This window comes from Sander lucioperca, chromosome 15 (genome assembly GCF_008315115.2).
Source record: "Sander lucioperca isolate FBNREF2018 chromosome 15, SLUC_FBN_1.2, whole genome shotgun sequence".
Lineage (NCBI taxonomy): Eukaryota > Metazoa > Chordata > Actinopteri > Perciformes > Percidae > Sander > Sander lucioperca.
In genome coordinates, this window is record NC_050187.1 from 17,811,405 (window position 1) to 17,837,468 (window position 26,064).

General features: G+C 39.6%; 2 protein-coding genes and 1 long non-coding RNA gene across 6 annotated transcripts in view; 2 read left to right on the forward strand and 1 right to left on the reverse strand.

Annotated features, from left to right (window-relative positions):
- Nucleotides 1-14,478, forward strand: part of eys (eyes shut homolog) — a 167,769-nt gene extending 153,291 nt beyond the window's left edge. For all 3 annotated transcript variants that reach the window (XM_031303278.2, XM_035991978.1, XM_035991979.1), the window contains 8 exons: nt 399-571; nt 5,794-5,976; nt 6,888-7,054; nt 8,475-8,619; nt 10,521-10,695; nt 10,943-11,115; nt 11,206-11,367; nt 12,228-14,478. In XM_031303278.2, the coding sequence (XP_031159138.2) occupies nt 399-571; nt 5,794-5,976; nt 6,888-7,054; nt 8,475-8,619; nt 10,521-10,695; nt 10,943-11,115; nt 11,206-11,367; nt 12,228-13,420 (2,371 nt within the window). In that variant the 3' untranslated portion in view covers nt 13,421-14,478. The remainder of the gene's footprint in view (nt 1-398; nt 572-5,793; nt 5,977-6,887; nt 7,055-8,474; nt 8,620-10,520; nt 10,696-10,942; nt 11,116-11,205; nt 11,368-12,227) is intronic.
- On the reverse strand, nt 13,873-25,958 carry phf3 (PHD finger protein 3). 2 transcript variants are annotated; one of them, XM_031303296.2, is made up of 16 exons: nt 25,713-25,958; nt 23,411-23,661; nt 22,872-22,988; nt 21,447-22,770; nt 20,791-21,067; nt 20,329-20,380; nt 19,034-19,154; nt 18,732-18,888; nt 18,488-18,604; nt 18,141-18,263; nt 17,913-18,057; nt 17,608-17,788; nt 17,370-17,517; nt 17,173-17,262; nt 16,373-16,568; nt 13,873-16,282 (listed from the first exon to the last, which is right to left on the reverse strand). In XM_031303296.2, the coding sequence occupies exons 2-16, from the start codon at nt 23,643-23,645 to the stop codon at nt 14,505-14,507; spliced, it is 5,061 nt and encodes a 1,686-aa protein (XP_031159156.1). In that variant the 5' UTR covers nt 23,646-23,661; nt 25,713-25,958; the 3' UTR covers nt 13,873-14,504. The 2 variants fall into 2 exon arrangements, with proteins under 2 accessions (XP_031159156.1, XP_031159150.1); XM_031303290.2 differs by having other exon boundaries at nt 22,872-22,994.
- LOC116052536 lies at nt 16,552-17,810 on the forward strand. The gene is made up of 2 exons (XR_004105605.2): nt 16,552-16,776; nt 17,153-17,810. It is a non-coding gene; the product is annotated as an uncharacterized LOC116052536 (long non-coding RNA).
- Nucleotides 25,959-26,064: the final 106 nt, after the last annotated feature.

The following is a 26,064-nucleotide window of genomic DNA, read 5'->3' on the forward strand; positions in this document are numbered from 1 at the left end:
TGTAAAATTTCTGGTTATAAGTTTTCTGACACACCCTACTTATCATCTGCTTTCTGCTGTTATTTTTCAGGGTGTGTGTGTTTACCTTTACCAAAAGAAATTTCTACATCTGCAGTAGCTGCTAGATTAGGATTCTTATTTTTCGACAGTGATCTACACATTCCCTCAAATGCTTGTGTTTCAGCAGATATCACAAGTATTCCATCAGGCTGGACACATTTACTCTCAACATCTTTTCAAATCGTTTACGCATCATGGGGTGTTTTATCATCACTTATCTCTCTGTGTGTTCTGTAGGCCACTGTGAGCTTGTAATGCATCTGGATGTGTTGCTGCAATGTCATGGTCCATTTTCACCTCTGGCCTAATGATGTCTCTCTCTATGTCTACACGTTTAGTGATGCTGAGGACTGGTTCTGTGAGTGCCCCCCGCTCTACACAGGCCGGCTGTGCCAGTTCAACGCTTGTGAGCGCAACCCCTGCGGTCATGGAGCCACATGCATCCCAAAGTCACCTTTGGAGGCTGTATGTCTCTGCCCCTATGGAAGACAAGGTCTACTGTGTGATGAACGTAAGTGTTGCAAATAACGGCTCCACACAAATCAATGCCGCATAGATTTAGCAGCCCTGGGCAGTTGGTCAAATGAGAGCCTCTTGTTAAATAAAGGGATCATTGAAACTAAATTATGCTAAAAAGGCAAAAACGTCTTCCTCCAGCAAGAAACTCATGGCAGCTTTACTGAATGTTCCAAAAAACTCTTATAGTTCACAATATTTTATTTCCTAACAACTGCAATTCCAGCAGTGTGACTCAAAGCAACTTTTCTTAAGAACTTTTTTCTTAAAATGTCAGGCTACTGCTGTACAGCAGGGTGTTGATGTGTTCTCACATTACGAGCAATGTTAATAAGATAGCTGGCTGTTACTTCTGCCTGTGTGTTGACCAGTTCATCATAGGCTACCTTATAACACAATACGCTAATAACTTTCTTTTTCTATCATATCACACATCTCCACAGCCATAAAAAAGTGATTTTACTGGTCAACCAACACTAGTGATAATTTCTGAGCTGTTAGCGTTTTGACTCTTCCTCAGTTTATAATAGTCATGCAATTATCTACAGTAGTCAGATATCAGTGATGGGCTCTGTGCTGTTATTGTATTGAAACACAAAAACTGGTGTTATATATAGTCTCCCCTTGAGCTAGACATTTATAATGCACAGCTACAAACTGCAGTCATTGAAGGACCACTGGGACATCTGATTAACAGAATGGATTTTAATAAATATTGTTGTGTTTGACTGTAAAAAACATGCTGTATTTTTACGCATGCTAGCAGCATGATTTCAGGGACGCTAATGTCATTGGGTCGGTCCAACACTCTGGTCCAGACTGAAATATCTCAAGAACGTTTGGATAGATTGCCATGAAATTCTGTTCAGACATCCCCAGAGGATGAGTCCCTCTGACTTTAGTGATCTCAAGACTTTTCCTCTAGCACCATTAACCGCTCAACATGTTTATTTTTGTCCAATACTGTGGTTAATGACCAAATACATGCAAAACGGACATTCCCATTTGTGTTTAATGCTAATTAACAATTGTTAGCATGTTAACATGCTAAACAAAGATGGTGACAATGGTACACATACATACCTGCTTAAACATCAGTATGTTATCATTGTCATTGTAACATTAGCATTTGGACAGAGCAGTTGTTAACTCAAAATTGTAATAAAAAAATAAAAAAAGGCAGTCACCAAAAGCTAATAATTCAGCATGACCAAGAAGTGACTGTTTTAATTGTCCATGCTATGCAAACAGTAATGCCATTAGAGATAGGCTTCACAGGTTGTGGTTCTCAGAAACAAAGGGTTGCTTGACTAAACTGACAGTAGGAGCAGCAGGGTGCTTGGCATGTAAGTCGCTCAGCCATGCCACAGACTCAGCACCCACATCCCAAACCCGGTCATCTAACCTTCCAGTGTCAAACTAAGTATATGGCTGACATTTGAATTTTAATCCTGATAACATCAGACACGATTAGGGTCAAATCTGATCACTCCTAAGGTTCCCTGCCTCTCTGGGCTTTTTGTTATACTTTTCATCATGTGGTACCCTTAGCAAACTACTGTCAGTGATAGCAAGGTAGATGTCTTTTTTTCTCTGTTTGAGAAAAAGCTAAAGTTGTTTGTCAAGCAGGAAACATGAAAGAGCTAAATATTTTCTCTAAATAGAAGATTTTCAGTTCTTGGTTCCCATGTGCACTTTAATAGATAAGGTTGGTCTATGAAAAAACAGGAAAGGAAAGACTAGGAAGTGCTATTGATGCTGGAATGCCTGAAGAGTTGAGTTCATGAAAAATAAATAGATATTTAAAATGACTTCACTCAGAATTCTTAATACCTTTGTATACAAGTTGCCCATACCTCCTGTTAAAAATTAATGTTTAGAATTAATAGAGACTAAAACACTGAAGGCAATGCACCATGTGAACTATACAGTACTACTAGTACAGTACTACCACTTCTTGCTTCTCAAATCCAGTCATAGTTTACCCTGTTTGTTTTAAACATTAGCTTTGTTTGCAAATTGTTATGTTAACAATGTTAACGACTGTGGTTGTCATTATAATTTTAAAATGTGTCCAGTCAAGGAAGGATGCTTTAAAGCTGCAGTAGGCATAAAAAAAAGAATTTGAAGTAGAGTGAACAGAGATGCAGCTCTCCCTCGCCCCTCTCTGTCTAGCCCCTCCCATCAGACGAGCTAGGGCATATGCAACTGCCTCATACAGTAACATCTACGAGCACTAATCATTCCTTTCATCCAGATGCCTTTATATAGTGGCAATTCTATTAGAATGACCGTTCTGTATTCTTAGTAAAGCCTTTAGCTTTAGTTAGGTCCATACACGTGAACATGAATTAGCTGCAGCCATTAGCTAGGGTTAGCCAACCCTAGCTCAAAGTTGCTAATTTAGTTCCTCTATGTACTATAGATGGATGACAATTAAGTCTCTTATCTAATAGTTTAGCCTTGAATTAGCTGCAGAGCCTTTGGCTATGGTAAACAGAACTTTCATCGAAGGGACATGTGCACGCGCTTCTGCATTTTAAGGACAGCCAATAGGAACGCTATATCTCTCTTTAATGACCTGTGATTGGCCAAAGTCTCCCGTCACAGGCTAGATTTTCTAAAGCCTGAAAACAGAGCCAAGAGGAGGTGCAGAAGTCTAGTTTTCTCTTAGACCATTTGAATTACAATATGCTGAAAGATTGGAATTGGAATTTTTGCCCAACGTTGCCAAAAATAAAGTGCCTACCCCGGGTCTGAGGGCATTAAGCAAGAAAAAGTTTTGCAAGAAAAATAATACTTGGTTTAACCCATGTCTTACAATAAACAAATAAACAACAGCCAAGTGCAGACATACAGTTATGTAATGCAATCTTTTTTAGTACATCATATTTTCATAGATACATTTCATATAATCCATTTTCAATGGTTTAACAGCCGTGCACTGTGCAGCACTTTTTCCGCATCACCACCTCAGTTAAGTATTGATTTAGTGACGTTTCTGTTAACGTTGCATTGTGCCGAGATTGAAAAGAATATAATAGTATACTGTTTACAGTATCTAACTCAGGACAGTTGTTCCCAGCTGCTCTGTGGCAGCCAAGCTGCACACCATATACATGCAGCTTTTGTCAGAATGCATTTCACAATCTGGTGCCGCTTGTCATTCTGTTTTTCTTCTGCCGCTCCTGTTGGTTTGCACCACATTACACAAATACCCAGCAAAGTGGAAATATGTGATATTATTTGACAGAGTGTGGTGAATAATACATATATGGATGCATTTCATGGAGGCAATCCATAAGCTTCTTTGTTAATAGTATGTTAACCACTAGTTACCTTAACCAGCACTGAACCATAATTACAAAGTGTTATGCAATGCTGAGTTTGCTTAAAGAAACTATGCATAGGAACAAATACTGTATACCAATAAACCTCAAGGATTTCTGTTGATTATATTCACACATCAACAATCCTATCACCTCCTACATCAAAAGAATGAATATGGACCTTTGTGAATTTGAATGAATGTTTTTCAACTAACCCAAAGGTCTCTGATAGTAAAGTCAACCTTTTACACAGGCTTATAGTTACTGTACGAGATTAAACCTGCCTGCAGAATCTAAAATATGGAGCTTTAGAGTATTTTAGTATCTGTTGAATAAGATGTACATAGGGTTTTATTTAAAACATTACAGGGAAATTGAGACCCAAATTGAATAAAAATGCAGTTGCAATGTTAGTTTTGTGAAACGTATAATGTTCAGTGTTTGTGGAGACTGTCAGAGAGGTGTTGATTTAACTCCCTGTCCTTCCACTGTATACTTGTCCAATTTACAAACACAGGGTAACAAACCCTTGTAATATAATGAAACCTAATATAACAATATTGCAAACTGTGGCTTCAAGTTAAGATTTAGAACTTTTCAGAACATTTCTGTGACAGTCTAAGCAAACATTTGAACAATATAACCCTCACAAAGTGTTCTCTTGGTTTGGTTCATTATATTATGTCCACCGCTTATACATATGTGATATGACACAAATGCAAAGGCACTCAAATTACGTTTATAAATAAATCAGTTTTGATAAGAAATTCTGAAATATCAAATATTATTCAATATAAAACAATTACTGACTAACAGAATAGTTTAATATCACATTTGTAATAACTTTTTATTAATTCCTCGTCTTCTAAAATTTGCAAATATCAGTTTAGATCAGTTCGGACACTTAATTCTTTTGTACAGTCGGCTCAAGGGTAATTCATCCATGAACAGAGCACATAGTCTGGTATAAACACACTCAAGGTCATTTAATATTGTAGTAATGGCTGACATGTTGGTATCTGGTCTGAGCTTGTTATTGTTATTACAGGGCATAAAGACGATCACGTGTATGATCAATTCAAACACACACACCACATCTTAAAAATAAGCTGTAGCTTTACATGTAACACTCGGGTCATTCAGTGAAACAATAGGCAAATACAGCTCTACCAGACTAGAGATGATAACAGAAGCATTTCCAGCTTCATTAATAATTGAGCAGCTAAACAGAGCTGAGGGCAGTCACAGAGGGTAGCTCTGAACTCCTCTTAGCTATTGCCTGGGGCTGCAGAAGAATATGCAAGGTGTTTCCACTGAAGAAGAGCAGTTTTGTGTTTAAATCCTCATTGCTGTGTGTAAAAAAATAAATAAATAAAAGAACCGCAAAAAAACTTATTTTGAATGAGCGTGGGGAAATTTACATTGAGCCCCTAGTGTAAAATCAAGTAGATGGGTATGCTGGGATGGAATACAAGAGAGAGCATTATTGAATCAACGATGCATGCTGAATAAGTAAACTTGAGGTTGTAATTGAATATCACTGGGATTATTGTGCTACCCTTGTGAACATTGGGTATGAAGCGATGCGTGCTTGCCAGAACCCTTCTTAAACAGCTACTAATGAAAATAGAATAGGACTGAAGAGGTGATAGTGTTTGAAAACAGGTCATCATCTAATACCATTCAGAAAGGAAAATATCTCACTAACCCCTGGTATGTAATGTGTAGCAATAGTGCCATCTTTTGGTAACTTGTGAGGGAGATGATGAATTATCAGATCTGTTCAATGCATAACCACACAGACACACAGAGCCCTACATTAGCCAACACTAGTCACATTTTAACACACATATGAACTAAATGAGTTGTGCATGTGTTTGTTTTGCAGCCATCACTATCACTCGTGCCAGATTCAGTGGAAGTGATGAGTTTGGTTACACTTCCTTCATGGCGTTTTCCTCCATCCCGAGCCTCAGTTTCTTCTACGAGTTCAAGCTGAGGTTCACACTTGCCAATAATTCATCTGCTGTGAAAAACAACCTGATGCTGTTCGCTGGGCATAAAGGACAAGGTGAGCTCAATCTAGACACTTGCACAGCAATTTAAAATCATTCTGACAGTCAAATGAAAAGAGAAAAACAACTTTGAGACGTCTCCTTCATTGGATTTCAGTTGTCAAACTTCATTAAGGATTTAAAAAGAAGTGTTTTGAGAGGTGTAACCCGCTGTGTACTGTAATGTGCTATCTAATAGAGTTCCACTCCTCTGAAATCCTCTAATCAAAAATATTCCCTAAGGATTTTCTTTCTTGGCAGATTTTGAGACATTAATGATGAGTCTTCCTGCAGTCCAGTAATTAGTTGATATCCAGTTAAACTGTTATTGCTCTTGACTTTCAAAGGGAGCATGTTGCGTTAAACAGACTTTGAGGTGTAGGTGTGATGCTTTCAGCAGCCATCACTTTAAATTAGGATCTCCCTTCTGTAGGGTCAGATTTGGTAGCAGGTAACCGCCACCGTCATTGTCACCAGCATATTTCATCAAACGAAGAAGAATTAAAAAAATAAAAAAGCAAAAGATCTTGTGGATCTTCTGCACTTGTTTCCTCTTGAGAGTAAAATGCATCAAGGTGCAGGCAAAACAAAACAATAGGAACATGAATAATGAAACACTTGTCAGGACAGAGAGAGAGCAGCACTCTTTGAAATGGTACAAATTCAAAGGCACAATATATAAACATGAAATACGAACCATTCGCATGATAATTGGTTTGATGAAGTGGCATCCTTAATTATTGGATGCCAGTGATCAAGTTACACAGAATTAAACAAGCAGAGAGGCAAAATATGAAACAATACTAAAACTCATCTTAAAGGAGACAAATGTATTGTTCATTCTAAATGTTTGTTATAAATGTAGTGTTAATAATGTAAGCAGAATATTTTTTTATATATGTCTTCTATAAAACTATGTGTTTTGCAGGCAATGATGGTGATGACTTCCTCGTTTTGGGACTACGAAATGGCAGAGTTGTGCATAAATTCAACCTTGGATCAGGGGTAGCAGCTATAGTCAGTGATCAACTGAACCCCCAGGTCAACATTCACACCGTTACATTTGGAAGGTCAAAGCAAACAGGATGGCTAAAGGTGATTTGGTGTTTAGAAAAGTGTCATTTTTGTATTGTATTGTTACTGTAAATACATACTGTACTCATATACAGATGGGGGATAATTCAAAAGGAAAGCCACCAGAACAGCTTAAATGCTCCAAACACTATTCTTTAAAAAAAAAAAATAGATGTTACCATTTAAGGGGGTACTTCAGTAATTCTGACTTGTATTTGTATCTTTCTATTTCTTGTGAAAAAATGTACTCTTCAGTTGAACTGCTCAAGACCATGTCCACGCTGAGGCGATGACCTGTGATAAGTTGTCACAAGTAGAAATGGATTAATTTGTTTAGATTAGATCCAACTTTGTCATTGCACACAGCACCAGTGCAACAAAATACAGTTAAGCATCTAACCAGATAGTTCAAACAGTAGCAAAAGTGCAGATCGAGGCATTTTACGATTAACCAATGTAAAGAAGGAACAATTGACCAATGGTGTAGTATAGAAAGAGGGGATGTTACTGTGTTATACTGTTCTGAATGATATTCCCTCATTTCATCTCATCAAACCATTTAGCAACCCCTGTTTACACTCATTTATTCACCATTTTTCTTTAATTTGTCACCTGACTGTATACCAAACTAATTTTATATATTTTATATGTTGCACTGTGCAGTGCTCGAATTGTCTTTTTGTCTTTAAGGGGGTCTCTCCCTGCACCCTACACATAGCCTAACAAGGCTATACAATTAAATAGTCTAGGCACAAGTGGCGCTTTTGCGCAGTATATGCGCACGGTAGGCCTAGGCTATAACTTGACACACGCACACAACAGACAGAGAGATTTATTTTTTTATAGAAATGGATTCCTTTTAATTAATTTCAACATATTATTGATTGTAATAGTCCATATTTCATTTCAATTTCGCAATACAAAGAAATAGACTAAACGATTTAGTCTGAGTGTCATTCTCAATTTCACAATGAAATAAAACGTAACTCATTTGAACCAGACCACCGTCTCAGATATCCTCAGTGTCAAACACAATAATGCATGTAGTCTTTAACTTCTACACAGGGAAAATATACTAACTGGCAGAAATGAATGTGTGATGATTGTGTTATAGTTTCTGTGAACACCATCAGGTTTTCTGCTAGTACCAACAAATCATTTTGATCCAGTGATCAGGAATCAGAATGTTTACATCATCTAAGTGTGGCTAAAGAATCTGCAGCAACAATGAGATGCTAACGAGTCAGCAAGGTCTGTCTGTTCAAAAGCATGGGAGTATGGCAGCTACTATGGCTAATAGGTGGACACATCCTGAATAACTCAGTGATCAATTCGGGGTCATACGTTTTGGCAGATTTTTAAATAAACTGTGCTCCCACGCTGCCGCCTACAGATGTAAGACTCTAGCTTCAGTATTGACATTTTACTATGTCTTTCTCAGGTTGACGGACAGCGTAACCGAACAGGATCGTCTCCAGGGCCCCTGTTAGGCCTCAATGTTTTCAACCAGCTCTTTGTGGGTGGATATAATGAGTACACCCCTGAACTACTGCCACTTGGATCCAGGTTCCATCATGGCTTTCAGGGTAAGACTGCTACAGCTTTATTACTACCCAACACTGCTGTCTGGAGTAAGAGCACTGGGGCTTGGAGTTTTTCCAAGGATCTCTGTGTCTTTGTAAGCAGAGGGGAAGGGGTGTAATGAAAAAGGGAGCTACAGGCTCGGACTGCTGTATGAGGGCAGAACAAAGCTTTGAGGTTGATTGTATCTGCACCCTTTAATCACTTCACACCTCCGTACAGTTTTGCGTTGTGTGCAAATCCATTCCACTGCTGACAAGTCACTTGAACAAGGGTGCCATAGAAATAATCTTTGTCATCATCGTCATTTATGCTTTTTCTCAGGTGACCCCATGTAGGAATGTATTCTGGAGAGCATTCATTGTGCCTGCTAATGTACAGAGCTGTGGCGCAAAATTGCCATAACCGTAATGATGACAACAGCTATGAATATCATCATAACCATATTCAGCAGTCTTTGCACTACAGCAATGAAGCTTGTTATTCTAAAATGTCATGGCAGATCCATTTGAGGTGAACAAGAGCTTTTTTTTTATATATTTAAGGACTGGAGCGCTTTTGTGCGTTTGCTTATTTATCATCGTATAATTAATTTTTCTGCTTGCCAAATAAACCTTTTTTGCCCATGCTGTATCAGACTGTCATACTCCTCCTGTACTGGTAAGCACTACCTGAGTCAGGCGACCCTGGTGGTACCACAACCTTTTTGCTCGGGATGTAATGAGAACTCATGAGTGTCTAATCAGATCTGTGTGACCTTCCTCGAGCCGTAATCATGATGGCTGGCAGTGAACACACTGATAATGCACTTCACTCCCAGTTATCAACAGATCCACACTCCCCTGTGGAAAGGTGGCAGAGGAGGTAGTGTGTCTGCTGCTGGAAGAGAAAAAAAGCAAATCAGTTACTCAATGTGAGCTGTTGATCATATAACACGAAACGCGGAAGTTTCTGTTTGTCGAGCTTGTCTATTAAAAAAACTCTGATTTCATGCTGCTTTGATGCAGATTTTTTTTTTTTATCAGATTTGCTAGAAGATCTTGAGGGTCATTAACTTTTCTACTGCAGTTATTTAGAAAATATTACTCTGAAACCAGATTTACTGCATATTTTACTGTCACGTATTAATGCTAGACTTGGCTCCTCTGGTTTCTTGGTTCTGTTACAAGAGTCAGTGAGTGCAGCTACAACAAAAATAACCAGCTTTTATAATCTTCCCTATGAATCTGCTTCGCTTTTCAACAGTCTATGTTTGCAGCACCGCAACCATCACTTGAGTCTGCCAAGAAGACAGCATCATGCCATGCATATTCATGAATGAGCATGACATTTCCGCTGCATCCTGTTTATGCCAATGACTAATGCAGCAGAGACGGGAGTCTACATGTGCAGATGACTACATGGTTTGTGCTCAGGCCTTATATTTATAGAAGGCCCGGTGCTCTTCAGGTACAGGCCAAAGCAAATATTGTCTTGATAAAATTGCATTATTAAAGCAAAAAGCCTATATGATGAGGGAGATGCATGATGAAAGGAGGGGAAACGATTTAAAAACTCGGACATCTCGGATGTGAAGTGTAGAGACTGCAGAGATTTTATTCCATCAAATTCAAGAGTTAACATCTAATAAAGTCGTGCAGATTTCAGTATAAAACCTTGTGGTGTCAGCCAATAAAATAAACAACCATCAAAAATATTCATTTCGAACAGTGTTCGCATTTTAATAGGCGTTTCCTTTTTATTGGCCTTATTTGAGTGGCAAACTCAGCTCAGATTAATCACATTTTAGTGTGCGCACCATTCAACTTCATACAAGGGAAGATTGCTGCGTTTCCTCTGATGGTTCCCTATCAGAGAACAAAAGATATCCCACTGACATAAGGTTGTGTGTTTGTTCTTCTCAAAGGGTGCATTTTTGATGTGCAGTTTCGTACAAGAAGAGACAGAAAGTTCCAAGTGCTGGGACAGCCTGCGGGACATCCAGCCTTTGGGCGCAGCGTGGGTCAGTGTGGAGTTACCCCTTGTGTTCATGTTCACTGCAAAAACGGAGGGACATGCGTGGACTCTGGCTCATCTGTGTAGTAAGTGCAAATAAACAATAATTTGGATTTATTTTCTGATTATCTATAAGGAACCCACTCATAAATAACGCTTGTAGGCTTTATAGTTGAGCTGAACGCACCCAGTAACTTTATGTCACATGTAAATTCCCATGTATTTTGACGAGACACCAGTAACCTATAGAAAATCTGTTACACAGTGCAAGTATATATAGGAATTGACAGTGTTTACTAGCTTTTTACAGTGTCTGACTATGTCCGTCTGCAGTTGCCAGTGCCCATTTGGATGGAAGGGAGCACTCTGTTCTGAGACCGTGTCTGTGTGTGATGTCGAGCACAGTCCCCCTCCTCTGTGTGCCCACGGCTCCACCTGCATCCCTCTCCCGAATGGATATACCTGCCAGTGCCCCCTGGGGACTGCGGGACTTTACTGCGAGAACGGTTGCAATCTGTAGCATGTGTTTTGTTAATTAATAAGACAAGATATTCACTATTCAATTATTTAACTACTATGTTGTTTTGCCTGTCCAGCTGTGACCATCAGTGATCCATTCTTCAGCGGTAACCAGTCGTCGTGGATGTCATTCCCACCTATGAGTACAAGACACAGGACTGTTTTGCAGCTGCAGTTCCAGCCTTTATCACCGGATGGCATCCTTGTCTACATTGCACAACATCTCAGTGCCAGAGCTGGTGAGGGCATTCAGCTTTATTTTAATGAACAAAATATTATATTTACCGTGCAGAATGTCAGTATGTTTACATGCAAGGACCAGGATCACTGTTTTCTCCCTATGTCTCACCACAATGGCACACGTTATACATACTAAATCATCCTTTGTTTCTACAGTATAATGAAAGAATAATACATGATAGACACTTTGCACTTAACTCTACAAAGAAGCCCCATTAAGTAGATGATATAATGCAATTTTGGAGCACCTTCCATAATTTTATAGTCATAGGAAAAAAATAGCTTTAATTATTCTTCAAACTGTAAGTATTTCATGCTAAAGGGCATCTGAAAAGAAAATGGAATAAAATAAAACAATCCATAAATAATGTAACATAAAACAAACATGGTGTTATGCATGAAAATAACGCATGACAGAGGATAAAAACACTAGAAGTTAATATTACATATTTCCATAGTGATCCTATAGCCGCCAAATTCATAATCAAAGACAGCTTTGCCTCTGCTACATTATAGACTTAAGTCAAAGTCATTTTATTCATTATCATAAGTATAAGTCACAGAGCCCTATTTACTATTTCTTTTAAAACATAAAACTTTGCTTTTTTAAATATCTGTGGGAGGTTTCTGCTGCCAACTCAATACAGCGGGGATGAGTACAATTCAGTTTGTGTTGCTCAAAGCATTTGAACATTACATTTCAAAAATTCAACGTGTCTTTCCAAACAATCTTCTTGTAAGTCTAGGTAATCAACAGACAGACACTGCTGTGAACAGGTTACGTTAAAATTATTATTCTACTGTCGAAATAGTAGGTGAACTGCTACTGATAATGCAATGTTTTATTTTCTTCCTACAGGAGACTTCTTCTGCCTCTCTTTAACATCCGGGTTTGTCCAGCTGCGATACAATCTTGGGGATGGCACCCACGTCCTGCAATCTGTTGAGCGAGTGGACTTGCGCGGCAGGACCTGGCACACGGTGAAGGCAGGCCGAGTTGGTCACCAAGGCTTCCTCAGTCTGGATAATAAGGAGGTTAGAGAGAATGTGACCGAAGGGATGACCACCCTCGATGTTGCTACAGACATCTTTGTCGGGGGCGTGTCCACTCTGAGCTTCGTCTCCACAGATGCCACTGAAGGGGGGCCAGTGGGCTTCACTGGTGGTTTAAGAGAACTTCTCCTCAATGGTGAAGAGTTTGAGTTAACAGAGACGGGGGCAATAAGTGGAGCAAACGTAGGGGACTGGGATGGGACCGCATGTGGGTACAAGGTGTGCCAAAACGGAGGTCACTGTAGGGCAACAGGAAATGGCTCATTCACATGTGTATGTCTGTCATCATGGACTGGCTCTGTGTGTAACCAGTCTGTAAGCTGTGTAAACAACATCTGCAAGCAGGGCTCCTTATGTGCTCCATCTAGTGTTACCTCATACCACTGCATATGCCCCTTGGGATGGGGTGGGAGGTACTGCGACACAGAAATAGCCACAGACACTCTTAAGTTTGTGGGAAGCTCATATGTTAAATTCCAGGACCCAAGATACAACACAAGAAATGTTAAATACACACAGGTTGCTTTCAGCTTCCACACAAGCTCAAATGACAGTTTGATAATGTGGATGGGAAGGGCTGAACATGAAGATGATGACTACCTCACAGTTGGACTTGAGAACGGCCACCTCAAAATCGCTGTCAATCTTGGAGAGAGACTTTCGCCCCCAATAACAGTCAGAAATCTCACACTGTGCTGCAACACATGGCACAATGTGTCCATATCTTTAAACAGCACAATTATCCAGGTGTTCCTAAACAATAAGAAAGTACTTTTCGAAGACATGGACCCATTTGAGCGTTACGTGGCCTTAAACTATGGCGGTCAGCTTTACTTTGGAGGATTTGAATTATACAGACATGTATCAACTGTTACTTCTGGGTTGTTTTCAAAAGGCTTTGAAGGAAGTCTCAGAAATGTTTATTTGTTTAAAGATACCAAGCCGCTACAGTTTCTCAATAATAGTGAGGGTTTTAATGTTTATGAGGGCAATGAATAGCAGTAAAACTCCCTTTGTGACCTGATAGTAGTTTAATTAGTAATTAGCCCTACTACAAACTAGTCCATAGGAGATTTGTGTAACACAGCAGTAGTTAGATTTTCTTTTTTTTTTTTTTAAAGGAAAGTTCATGCTACACTATATTTGAATACTTGTTTCTTCAACACTCTACAACTAGATTTTCATCTGACTTTTGGATGAACTCAATTGGATGAAATATCGCAAACAAATATGTAGTAATCCCTGAGGGATGGTCACTATTCTAATGGACAAATTTCAAAAACAATGAGAAAAACAATTGAAAAACAAGTGACAATGTAAATTCAAGTCCCTGTGTCTGATATCTAGGCAGACACATCTACAACATGTGTACAACACGTAATACAATGTAAATCCAGGTGTTTTTTATCTTTAATACATTTAGAAAGAAGTAGAAGTTTTTTTATAATCAATAATAAAAAAGGATTAGCTTTATTAAGAACTGTACATAAACAGTGCAAAGGCACACTTCATCTATGTATATTACAAGCCAAAATGTACATACTTTTTCAAAAAAAGTAAGTTATAAAATATTAAAGCAATTTAAAAGAATTTAATTTGTGGGGGAGAAAGCAAAGCTGCTGTTTAGATCACAGATCTCAGTTAAACATTTTGTGTTACATTCATGCCAATTTAAACTTCACTAAATGGTCCACACTTGTTTTGTATGTTACCACAAGACTGAACACATTTACTGATCATTGGTAGCACAGCAGCTCAATATGAACACAATATATACAATAAAAGGTTAAAAATGTTGAAATATTCAGTTGTTCTTGGTCCGAAGAGAACATGACTATAAAGATCTTCACAATCCAATTGATTATTATCAAATCATTTTGGCTGTACTGTCAATAACATAACATGGAACTTGTATGAAGGAAATGGCATACAAGCTGCAGACTGCTGTATAAAATAACTCCAATATCAGCCAACATACCAGAAGTGGTTTGAACCAGCAAAGTAACCAACAAGCTAGCAGTCTTTCTTAGAGCCCCCAACGCTTGCTAGCAGGGCTTTAAAAAAACCCAAACATAATTATGAGTTAACTGTCTTTTGAACTTCTCCGTCCATTCTCATAATCAGAGTCCCGTCTATGTCTGTGTCTGTCCTTATGACGGCTGCTGTGATCCTCGCTGTGGTACCTCTCTTTCCTTTTCTCACCATAGCGGTCATCTGAGTGTCCATGGTGCCTACTCCTCTCTCTGTCATAGCTGCGTTCACGCCTTTTCTCCCGCTCCCGGTCGTGGTGTCTGCTCTTTTTCCCGTGATGAGTGTCCCTGTGATGGCTCTGCCTCCCGTGGGGGTCTCTGTCCTCTGCTGTTCGCGGCCTCTCCCACGGGTCACAGTATCTCTCATCTAGACGCTTGTAGTCTTTGGCCAGGGATGAAGGTCGGCCAGCTGGTTCAGGGTAGCTCTCAGCGTACTGTGATTGAAGTCCAGAAAGAGCGTGTGAAGTGCTACCCTGAGCCCATGGTGCACTGTGGTTTTGATCTTGGGTGTGTGGGCTGGAGAAAGTGTTAGGAGGAGGGCCAGTTGGGTAGTCGTAGCTGCCAGGTACCTGAGGCTGTTGCTGCTGCGATGGGATAGGTGCAGCACTGTTGTTTTCTGGGAGAGCTGGTGCCATTACTGAGTCGTGTTGGAGCTCAGAGGCTTCTGCGTAACACTCTATCTGTGGTCCTTGGACTGCGGGAGGATATACTGTCTGAGTTACTGTAGCATTAGCCTGGGACATTCCAGGATCTTCCTTTTCACTAGCGAATGATGGAATAGTTGTTTGCTTTTCTTCCTGCAGTTTGTTTCTAGCCTGAGAAACCTGTAAATATCCTTGGTGAAATAGTGTAACTGAATTATTTCTAGTGCTACTCAACACAGGAACTGGTTTGGGACTCGAAGGAGCTGGGTGGCTGGCTTTGTCCTTTTGTAGCACCGTTGTTTTATCTTCATTCACAGTGTAATATGCTGAAGATTTTTTCAATATTCCACTTAAAGGAGGCTTTGAGCTATTAGTGTGAGCTGGAGCAGCCTGGGATTCTGACTGCAACAAACAATTCCCTTCAGTCGGTGCTTTTTCAGTTTCAGACAAAAGGCCAGCATTGCCTTTGTCTACACAGGCAGCGCTGCTAGTTTCAGTCCCAACTGGAGCTGCTGACAAGCTTGCCAGGAACACTTCAGTCGATACATCTGGAGGCTTATCTTTCAGAGAGACCGGTGCACCATGGGTCACCACTGCAGCATCCTTTCCTGATGAGTTGTTAGCAGCAGATGTATCAGTCAGGCTGGATAGCTCCGGTTCAGCTTTAACGGGTTTAGCTTCCTTCTTCTTTATGACAAAGCGGTCTCGTGATGCAGCAGCTGTTGGACTTTTTGAGTTTCCAGTTGATGCCTCCGTTTTTGGAGCTGGTTGGGTCTTCTGGGTGTCATCTGCTGTTGTTGCAGGTTTACCTCCAACATCTGGCAGAGGTGGTAATTCCCCACCCCAGCCTACTAACACACCTGGAAGAAAGCGCAGTGGTTTTCCTGGTTCCTGATTGTTGGTCTCCTCTGATGCAGATGGTTCTTCCACAGACTCTGTAATTGGTTCATCAACATCATCAGTAGTGTTAACTGGTTTGTCCTCTTTTTTATGTGCAGTAGTCAAGGAAGAGAGGAACAATTTCTCATCTTCCTCTGTTGCTCTGGTTTCTTTTGTGGAAACGGTGATGGGCTTGATTTCAGGAATAATCCTGGCAGTTTCGTTCATGTCAACAGAAAGAAAATCCCTTTTTGGTCTCTGGCGAATGAGGAGTCCAAGGAGAAGGTTGGCACGGTTGTTTTCTAAACCTGTCAAATGGAAAGATGAATTAAGTTTGAAAGATGAGAAAGGTAATCATTTACAGAGAGAAAATAATGTAGGTTTAGTGGTCAGCTTACCTGGCCCATCAAAGGGAACAAGCTGATGTGGAACTTTTTCAGTGGCACCCAAAGGAATGAGATACATGTCCTTCACTTGTTTCAGGTTATTGGACACCACCCCAAAACGCCTACGACTGCTGAAGTAGGCATACAGAAGAGTATAAGAGATCTCATCTTCCTCCGTCTCAGGGGAGAAGCGAATTAGGCCCACCTCCTTTAATAAAAGAAAAAGCATGCGTCAGTAAAATCTGCAATCCATCTGCAAGAAGTTTGACCAGAACTTTGGAATGCATCACATGGCATTACAAATCTTGAGGTTAACTGTCTGGACATAAACTGCTCTTGATCACAATAAACCATATGTAGGGTGATTATATTTATTGACGGATTTTTACTACAGGCTGTGTTATCCCTTTAAAAAGGTGCTGTAGGTAGGATTGTGAAGATCCAGGACTTAGCCAAATAATTTTAACATCGACAACTTCTCAGTCCCTCCCCCCTTTCTGCTAAAGCCCAAAACTGTCTCCTATGCCCCTCCCCCCACAAGGGAGAATGAATGCGTGTATATGAGCAGTGATTGGCACGCAGTTAGACACCCCCCCTGGCCCTGATTGGTGCATCTGAACAGGGAGCGGTGGATTTTTGCAAATCGCACTACAGGCTGTAGGTGGTGCCAGAGGAGCCAGATTATTTTTTTAATTACCTGCTTCATGTAGTTCTACTCAAACATAGGGGCAGTTTCAGCAAATATGACAGAAAGTTAGTTTTATAAGTCTTACCTACTGCACCTTTAAGAAGGAAAGCTGCCAAAAACTCACTTTTGTTCCAGTTGCCCGAATCTTCTCCAAATAGTCCCACACTATCTGTGGACTTATCCTTCCGCCAACTTGAATGTTGTCTGGAAGGTCCTATTGAAGAAAGAATAAAAAAGATCAAACCTTTCTGACAGGACTTAGTATAAAATACTTTTGCAGCAGCTATTCAAACTCAATATGTTTTGCTGTGTACACTTTACCTCAGTCAAGTTGTCAAATAAGCCTGAGACGGGGAAGGCTTTTGTCACGAGTTTTGCCACAGCGTGCATATGAATGAATCCTCGCCACAGGACCGTCAGGTTGGAAAGGAAAGCGGCCTCTTCATCTCTTCCAGCTATATGACCCGACCTGTGTCGAATATACCGGCAATGGAGCAAGCTTGCAAAAGAAAAAAGTTGCACACCAGAACCACGCAGAGAGTCAGAAATACCTGCTTACCTTCCTTCATAGCCTTGAGCGTTTCGGAAGCTCTCCTCTAAAACAGTGAGGTGCAGGTCGTCGTCGATCGCAGGTTTTGTGCTCTTTGTCTCTTCTGCTTTGGTGGACTGCCTCCGGACCACTGTAGTAGCAACTTTGACCACCTTGGTTGGTGCCTCCTCCACAGGGGGTGCCATACGACCTTATTGAGAAAAAAAAAAAAACACGTTTACACACACGTTGGTAACTGAGGATAGTGTTATAAGCAGATTAACATGGAAATAAAGGCAGAGCTTAATGGCTTTTTTTCTCATGTCAGGGTTTACCTGTGCAGATTTTGCAGTGTAGGTCAAATAAGTGAGACTTGTGTTGGTTGGTTGTGTCTTTGTCCTTGTTGGTACTCTCTGCTTTTTTCTCAGGGGGTTTTGGAGGTTCTGCTGAGACTTCTGTCGCCTTGGGAGGAGACTCAAGCTGACAAGGGGGACAAAATATGACGTTGAAGCACCCAATGTTAATAAACAGTAATGCATAGTAATATTCGCCGTGTCCCTTACCTCTGCAGGCTCAGGTGCCTTCACTGGTTCTTGGCTCTCAATTTCAATTTCACCTTTGTGTGTGATCTTAGTGATCGGCCGTCTCTCGGCCTCCCTTTGTTCTTTTTCAATCATCTCAATTGTCTGTAAAATGAAGAAAAACAAATGAATTCATTGCTTTTTAGAGGGTTACTGATTGTTCTGCATTCCAAAATACAACCAGTCTTGATAAAAGAGAACACCTTAAAATATAATTGTATTACTACTTGCTGAGCTTAACTTTTATATTGAATTATTGTGAGCTATTAGGGTGAATATATGCAATACAATTAGTAAGAAACTACAACAAAGACTTAGGCATTACTTACATGTCGGTTCTCCCTTTGTCGCCAAGCAGCCAATTCTTTCGAGGCCAGTTCCTCGGGGCTCATCCGAATTAGGTTACCAGGAGAGATTTCCCCTCTGAGAACCCTCTTAAAGAGGACCTAAAACATACAAAACAATAAATTAAAATAAGACAATTATAAGTACACATATATTCAAACTCAAATGCAAATGCAACACCAAGAAACTTTACATTTGGATCATGCCCGATTTAAAAATGGTACTTACATTATTTTTAGTATCTTTGAGGTTAAACATTAAGCTTCTGTACTTGTTCTTGTATTTGTTGTCGGTGTCTTTATACAAGTGAAAAAGCTCTCTCTCCGTCTTCTTGGCAACTTCAGAGGCCCTCTCCACTGAGACGTCCAAATCAGACTCCTTCAACCTGAAGTGCAGAAAGCGTCACATGTTTGGTGCACTAAGGTAGTTGTTTGTAAACTTTTTCAATTAAAAAAAAAAAAAAAAAAAAAAAAAAAAAACTTTAGTATTTACACAATTCTTTTAATAACTTTCACTCATGAAATACTCACCTCTGTATAAGGATTTCTTTCAGAGAATCACGCACACTTCGCCTGATTGCCTCCACAGACACAGGCTTCTTTGAAGCTGAAGATGGAGTCTTACTTTTTGTCTCTTGTTTCAGATAAAAACCTATGAGGATAGAATGACAATATCTACTGAGCAGGTGGGGGGAATCTGGGACCACAAGGATTACAAAATATCAAAGATTCAACACAGAGTTTTGATACAAAAATGTGACAAACAGACATTTCTTATGAAAATTATTTGCAACTTTAGCTGTTATCTATTATCTATGGAAGCGTATTGCTGCCATGGCTAAAGAAGAAAAACGTATCAGTATAACGTTATTACATGAAAGGTTTATTGTAAAAAGATATTTTCACGTTATTACAACATACAAACTTATCAAGTTATAACAAGAAAATGTTCTTGTTATTATAATATACTATTTATCGCTTTATAGCGTGATCATTTCTGGTTAGAAAATGAAACTCCTGCTTGAATGAAAACACGGTGTGCGGACAAATAAATTGCGAAATATGGCTAATATACACAATTTAATTAAGTTCTACTTCATGCTTGGGCTGAGCGTCCTCAGTAGCAGCAGAATGTCTTAGCCCAAGCATGAAGTAGAACTTAATTCAATCGTGTATATGAGCCTTATTTCGCAATTGGTTTGTTTGTTTTAACAAGATAAATTATAAAAAAGTATACTGTAATAAGAACATTTTCTTGTTGTAGCTTGATAAGTTTGTATGTTGTGGTAACTTGACAATATCTTGTTAAAACAAAACAAAATATCTTGTTATAACGTGAAGAACATCTTGTTATTACAATAAAATGTTCACGTAACAACGTGATACTGATGTTTTTCTTTTTCGGGCATGGCAGCAATATGCTTCTGTAAGTATCTAACGAAGGACAATGAGGATTTTTATTTACTTCTGTATTAAACAAGAATGCAAAGCATGTTGTAGTTGTAATTGAGGATTTGTGTAGATATATAATTAACAGCCCTTTTTTTTTTTTTAAGTTTTGAGCATATTTGTTTATGAAATTTGTCTAATCTGAACTGGCAGTATAAAAGGTTTAATGTAATGTAATGTTATGTTATGTAATAATTTAAAGTGTTTTAATTTAAACAAAAAACATGTCACTAAATGTATAAAAAAAAAGGATTAGTCACGTATTATTGTGATCACCTTCAATCTTGTTTACATATTATAACACAGAATCACCAAGCCAGTGAACCCACTGGTCTTGAACCTAATGTGTCATTAAAAACCGAATGTTGAAAAAATACCTGTTTTGTGAGCTGATTCTCTGACATCTGTGGACTGCCTTCTATCAGGATCCTGTTTAAGGAGAGCAGTACAAAAATCACATTAGCCCTATTATTATTATTGCAGGACATTGAGAACGAAAATATGAATAAAAATGAAAAAGTTAACGGATGAAATATTATAACCCCCCTGGCCAAAGGTTTAAAAAGAAATACAGGGTGAGTTTAATCTGTGGGAAAATGCACTAAACTTTGGTGAGTACACCATGTTAACCACACACCCACGTGCAAGCCTTCTGTACAGGCAAAGTAAAAGCAAAAAGACAACAAACCCTTGTGTAGTGGTAACCCTGGCTATGATTAATATCAGAGGATGAATTAGCTGGGGGAACAAATAAAATATCCTTTGTATATGAAATATTTGTAGTAATTGAATTCATGATCAAACAGCTTTATTAAAGAACTCGTGGCGACACTGCTTACCTTTCTTACTGGTCGGACGCCCCCTGATGTGAGTGTCTGGGAGGGTCCTGGTTGGGGCTTGGGAGACAGCTTATGATCCTGTACCTCCGCCTTCACTTGAACTTCTGGTTTGGCTGCACTCGGGGCCTCGGGCTCCACCTTTTTGCTTTCATCCTCACAGCACTTCAAGCACACGTACATCTGGTCCTCCTCCTCCATTTCACGTACTTTCGTCAGGTCGAGACCAACGCAGTCGCCATGGAACCAGTCGTCGCAGCGGCCGCAGCCTACCATGAACCTAAACAAAGTATGGATATTATTAAGAGCTGTTTTTGCAAATAAGCATTCTGAGCACTAGATACACTCTGGCACAGAACAAAAATGACACCAATATTACAATCCCATTGTCACATTGTGTTTATTTAAACACATATTTGACAGTCAGTGAGGTTTTTTGATAATTGTACAAATATTGGTATGTTAGCTGTCACCTTCCCCTCATGTCAATTACCTCAAATCTTAAACTCCCTCAAATATTGCATGTGCTGAGTAAATGTGGCCATCAACAATTCAATGTTGTTCACACTTCTGTAACAAACAGACCTATCAAGTTAAATCTACAACATGCAGTAATAAAGTTTCAGTAACAACATTACAATCTGTTTTGCCACACTTACATGTTATTGTGGTGTTTTTTGCACAGGCCACAACAGTTGTTTCCATCCCATACAGTCTCGCTGTTAACGGGTTGCTCCTCCGCAGCTTCCTTCTTCACAACAGGAGCATTGTCTGGAATAAACAGCTGTGGCTCCTCCACGGAGATGCTTCTTGCAGTTTTACTTTTCTGTCTTTGGAGGATCTTCTCTGGTTTTTTCAGTTTGGACTTTTCCTGCCCTCCTTCGTCCGGCGTTTTTAAAGAATGGCCTGGACGACCGGGCATTGGGTTAGTAGTCTCAACTTTGGGGATATTGGGAGGATGAGTATGTTTAGTTGGTCCCTGCTGATCAACACGGTTGCCAGATAATGGGCTCTTCTTCACTACAGAGCTAGGTGTACTTGTCAATTTTGGCTTCACCTTACTCTCTCCTGTGACCAGTGTCTTTTGCATTTTAGTAGCAGGCTCACTTAGGGTGTTTTCTGCAGGCCTTTTCAAAGGTGAAATGTCTTTCTTTTCTTTTAGAGATTTAATTTTGTGCAGATCTGCTCTTTGGATTTTGGATGGCATGTTTTGGGATACTTTATTTCCCTTTATCATGTTGTTTGGTTTACCTGAAACCAAGTCCTTATTCTTGTTAGAAGTCAGTCCTTGTTTCGACTTGAGCAGTGTTTTGGCTGTGACCTGTTGTTTTTCCTCATCATCTGTCTTGTTACTAACAGTAGTTCTGTTCTTGTCGTGGTTTTGTGGCTCTTTGATGTCATCTTTTCCTTTACTGACTGGCTTTTGCTTTTCAGGAACACTTTGATTGTCAAGTTTTGTCTCTTGCGTGCAGGCACTCCCCATTAATGTCCCGTTGGAGGTCTGCACGTCGTTAGGATTCACATATGGGCCCAGTCCGAGGGCTGCATCATCAGCCGAGCTCTTTGCAATTACATTCGCCTCTGCCACATTCTCAGGGGTGGGATTCTGTACACTGACAGAATCATCTGGCAACACGGCAAACCCAATGTCCCCAGCATATGAAAAACCACCGTCAAGACACACAGACTGGCTCCCTTCAACATTTTGTGTGTAAGAGGGTCCTGGAAGCAGTTCAATCCTGAATCCTGCAATTGTGACTGTTAATCGTCTCAGTACAACGGAAGGATTCAGCCATAATCCACCATCAAGATCATTAACATTAATACGCCCTCCCAGAATTAATTCTTTCTTCAGCTGGGTGCCTTTAACTCCTTTCTCAATAAGAAAGGACTTCTGTAGCCTGTTCGCTGGTTTCCTTCCAGGTCGTCCTCGGGGCATGGTGCTGGGGGATTTGTTAGCAGGTTGTGGACCACTGCTATACTCTGTTTCAACGAGAAGAAACAAAACAGAAAAGTGTGTTTCACACCATCTCTAATTTGAAGGTGTCATCTGGTGAAAACAGGAATCTAAATGAGCCACTTACCGTATTCTAAAAAATGACGTGGACGTTTTTTCTGCCTGCCAAAAGGTCGCTTTACTTGGGTCTCTGCAACTGTCACTTCACTGCTGAGGCCTGTGGATGCTAAACCATCACTGAGACCTGCAACAGCCCAAAGGAATACATATAATTTATCTCCCAGTGTATCGATGTAAGTGGCAAAACTACTAAACAAAAACAATATTTAACACTGATATAAAGAGAAAAGGCAACCACAACGGTCAAAAATGTGCCATTTGGTTGACACTGGCACATGTACAATGATGTATCATTGTGTATTGTCTCTTTAAAATTGAATTAAAAAAAGATTTAAAAAAAAAAATAAAATACATATACTCAAACTTATACATAGTCATTATATAAATAATTTAAAGCAAGCTGTTAATGTATACTTTAAACTTCCTCTACTAAGTTTTCTAGTTAATTGTGAATGGCCTTTATTGTAAAGCAGTCACATGAAGTTGTGGTAGTAGCATATGTTAGCCTATCTGTATGTTTACCGTCTATTTCATCTGTTGACATACCTGTTGAGCCAGCAATTTGAAAAGTGGAGTCCTCATTGTCCAGCAGATTGAACTGAGAGCTTGCACATCCAAACATGGGGTCTTTGTCACTGAGCATGTTTTTCAGTGAATCTTCCAGTCGGAGTCCTGGCCCAAACTCATTACTGGCTTCACATTCCAAATTCTGACCAGTTACCAGGGACTCATCCAACTGGTCACTGGGTATTAAATGGTTAAAGGTGTCCACAATATCCATGAATGCTGCTGCCTTCCTGTATGAAAACAACATAGACAGAATGTGGGGAAAGCAGGCGTCAAATAACCCATTTTGATCAAGAAAAATGATATTAATAATGCTTCAAGACAGCTATCATGCACCATGTTCATTTAACTGGGCTCAGGGGACCATTATGGTCTAATCTCAGGAAGCTAGGGAGGATCTGAGCAGATACTCATTGGTCTCGAAGGCCAAACTCACGTCAGTGGAGCCATACACATTAATAGGCAAAGCATACTGTCTAAGTCCAAATGAGATGAGCAAAGCATCATCAGCCCTTGACCAGTGGCTTCAAAATAAAAATAAATCTCTTTATAACTTCACATGACTAAGTTTGCACTACACCTTTCTGCTGACTTAGGCTTCCTTTTTACTTAAGTTCATTTTAATTTTCTGTTTCTCAGTAGTTTCCTTCTTGACAATTGGGAAAACTGAATTAATATTCGAGGTTAAACAGAAAATCATAGGCAACATTAGGGGTTCATGTGTTGGACTGACCTAACCACTATATACTCAGAAGTCTGCTGTTGCTCAACCGATAGCAGGCAACATGAAAACTTTAGATCTTAAGAAGTGTCCCTATAACATATTTTTAAAAATGAAAAAAAGCATACAAGGTTTTCTTTTGCAAATTAAGGTTTAAGGACAAAAATCACCTAATTTGTACATTTTGGACCAAAACTATGAAATTGTGAATAACATTGAACCTCTGAAAACCCGATAATTCAGAGAACCATAATGTTATGTGTTTATTTTTTAAGAAGACATCTGTGTCTTTAGGTGGGGTGGGGGTCCAATATGGTTCAACTTTGAGGGCCTATGTTTCTTGAATGGTTGCTTATTCATTCTGTTCGTTACACCGAAATCTGTGACCCGTCGAGATCGGTGTCCCCCTACCTAAACCTGAACCAGTCCCTTGTCCCTAACCTTAACTACGGAGGGGGGCGCTACGCATTTTAATCATTGACTGATTTTAACAGGAGGGACACAGATCACGACGGGTCACAGATTTCGGTGCAACACCGGGACTCCCACTGACACACACTTTTACTCCCACCCCTAGACACTAAACGTTACATTAACGAACATTCTGGACTATGCCTGCCCATTGCACATATTATATCCTGAACTGTTGCACATTCTTTAACTTTTTTTGCAGATCCTGCACATAACCATAAAGCCTTATTTTCTTGCTGTTAAAAGTTATATTGTACATATTTGTTTAGGTCATCGTGTCTTTTACATATATTTTTTGTAACGATAATATGCCTGTTCTATATTTTAATGTTCTTGTCTGTAGCAGAAACTTAATTTGCTATATTGTTGATTTCCTTTTAATACGTTTGTGTATGCACCAATCACCAAGGCAAATTCCTTGTAAGTATTACTTACTTGGCAATAAATCCTATTCTGATTCTAAACTTGGAAAACCTTCAAAGAGGAAAGCTAGTGTTAAATTTACCTGCAAGTTACCGTGTTTTAATCAAGTTACAACTAACGTTAAGCAGGCCAGAATTGGAAAGTGCATAGAAAAAAACGCTACTTAAATATGTTAGTAGATCTCTAGAGGGGTTGATTTAATGTCACCTAATAATGCACATATGAAAGGTTCTCCCAATTAGCTAAGTGTTTGCTAGTTAGCATGCTAACGTTATAGGACAGCTAACAACAATCCGATCATGGAATCCGCTGCAGAACGCCAACATGTATGTTAGCAAGCTAACGGTAACTTGTGAAGGAAGTTATCCCCCAATGTAACTCACTGTTTCAAAACTCTAGCACTGTTTCTATAAATATAATTTACACTAAGAAAAACGTGTACCAGAAAAGCTAAAATATGTTGCACAAAACGTGAAAATATTTAGTTAGACAGCTCGATGCTAAATCTGTCAGACAGGCTAGCTAGGTCGCTTTAGCATAGGCCTTAAGGTAGCAAGTTTTTTTCTGTAGCTGCTGCTAACGGTCGTTGCAACGCCCACATGCATCTGTTCGAACGCTTGTTTGGATATGTAGAACTATTTGTCTCCGATTATATATGACTCTTACCTCTCTCTTACTGCAATGCTGTATCCAACTCGTGTAAGGTTACATGCTAGCACAGCTGCTCCCAGTAACTTCCTCTAACTCAGCCGTCATTCGTCCTGATGCTGCAAAGCGCGACAGATTGTCACGTGGCTTCTGTTTACAGGTAGCATAGCAGCTGATAGTACAGACATAACACACGTCTACAGCGTGCTTTTTCAATCTGTATCTGTAAACAATAGTAACGGTACACAGGGGTTAACTGTCTTATAGAGCATGTTTGAGTCAACTCTTCAAACGCATTCAGCAGTCCCCACGTAGAGAGAAAAAAATGTTGATTTATTTCCATATATAAAAGTAAAATATTTGAAATGTA

Coding starts and splice junctions, on each gene's coding strand:
- phf3 (XM_031303290.2), bottom strand. CDS start 23,645: ATGGATATTGTGGACACCTTTAACCATTTAATACCCAGTGACCAGTTG. Junction 17,263..17,369: donor TATTTGACAACTTGACTGAG/GTAAAGTGTACA, acceptor TTTCTTCAATAG/GACCTTCCAGACAACATTCA. Junction 16,569..17,172: donor TTCGGGCAACTGGAACAAAA/GTGAGTTTTTGG, acceptor CTTTTATTAAAG/GAGGTGGGCCTAATTCGCTT.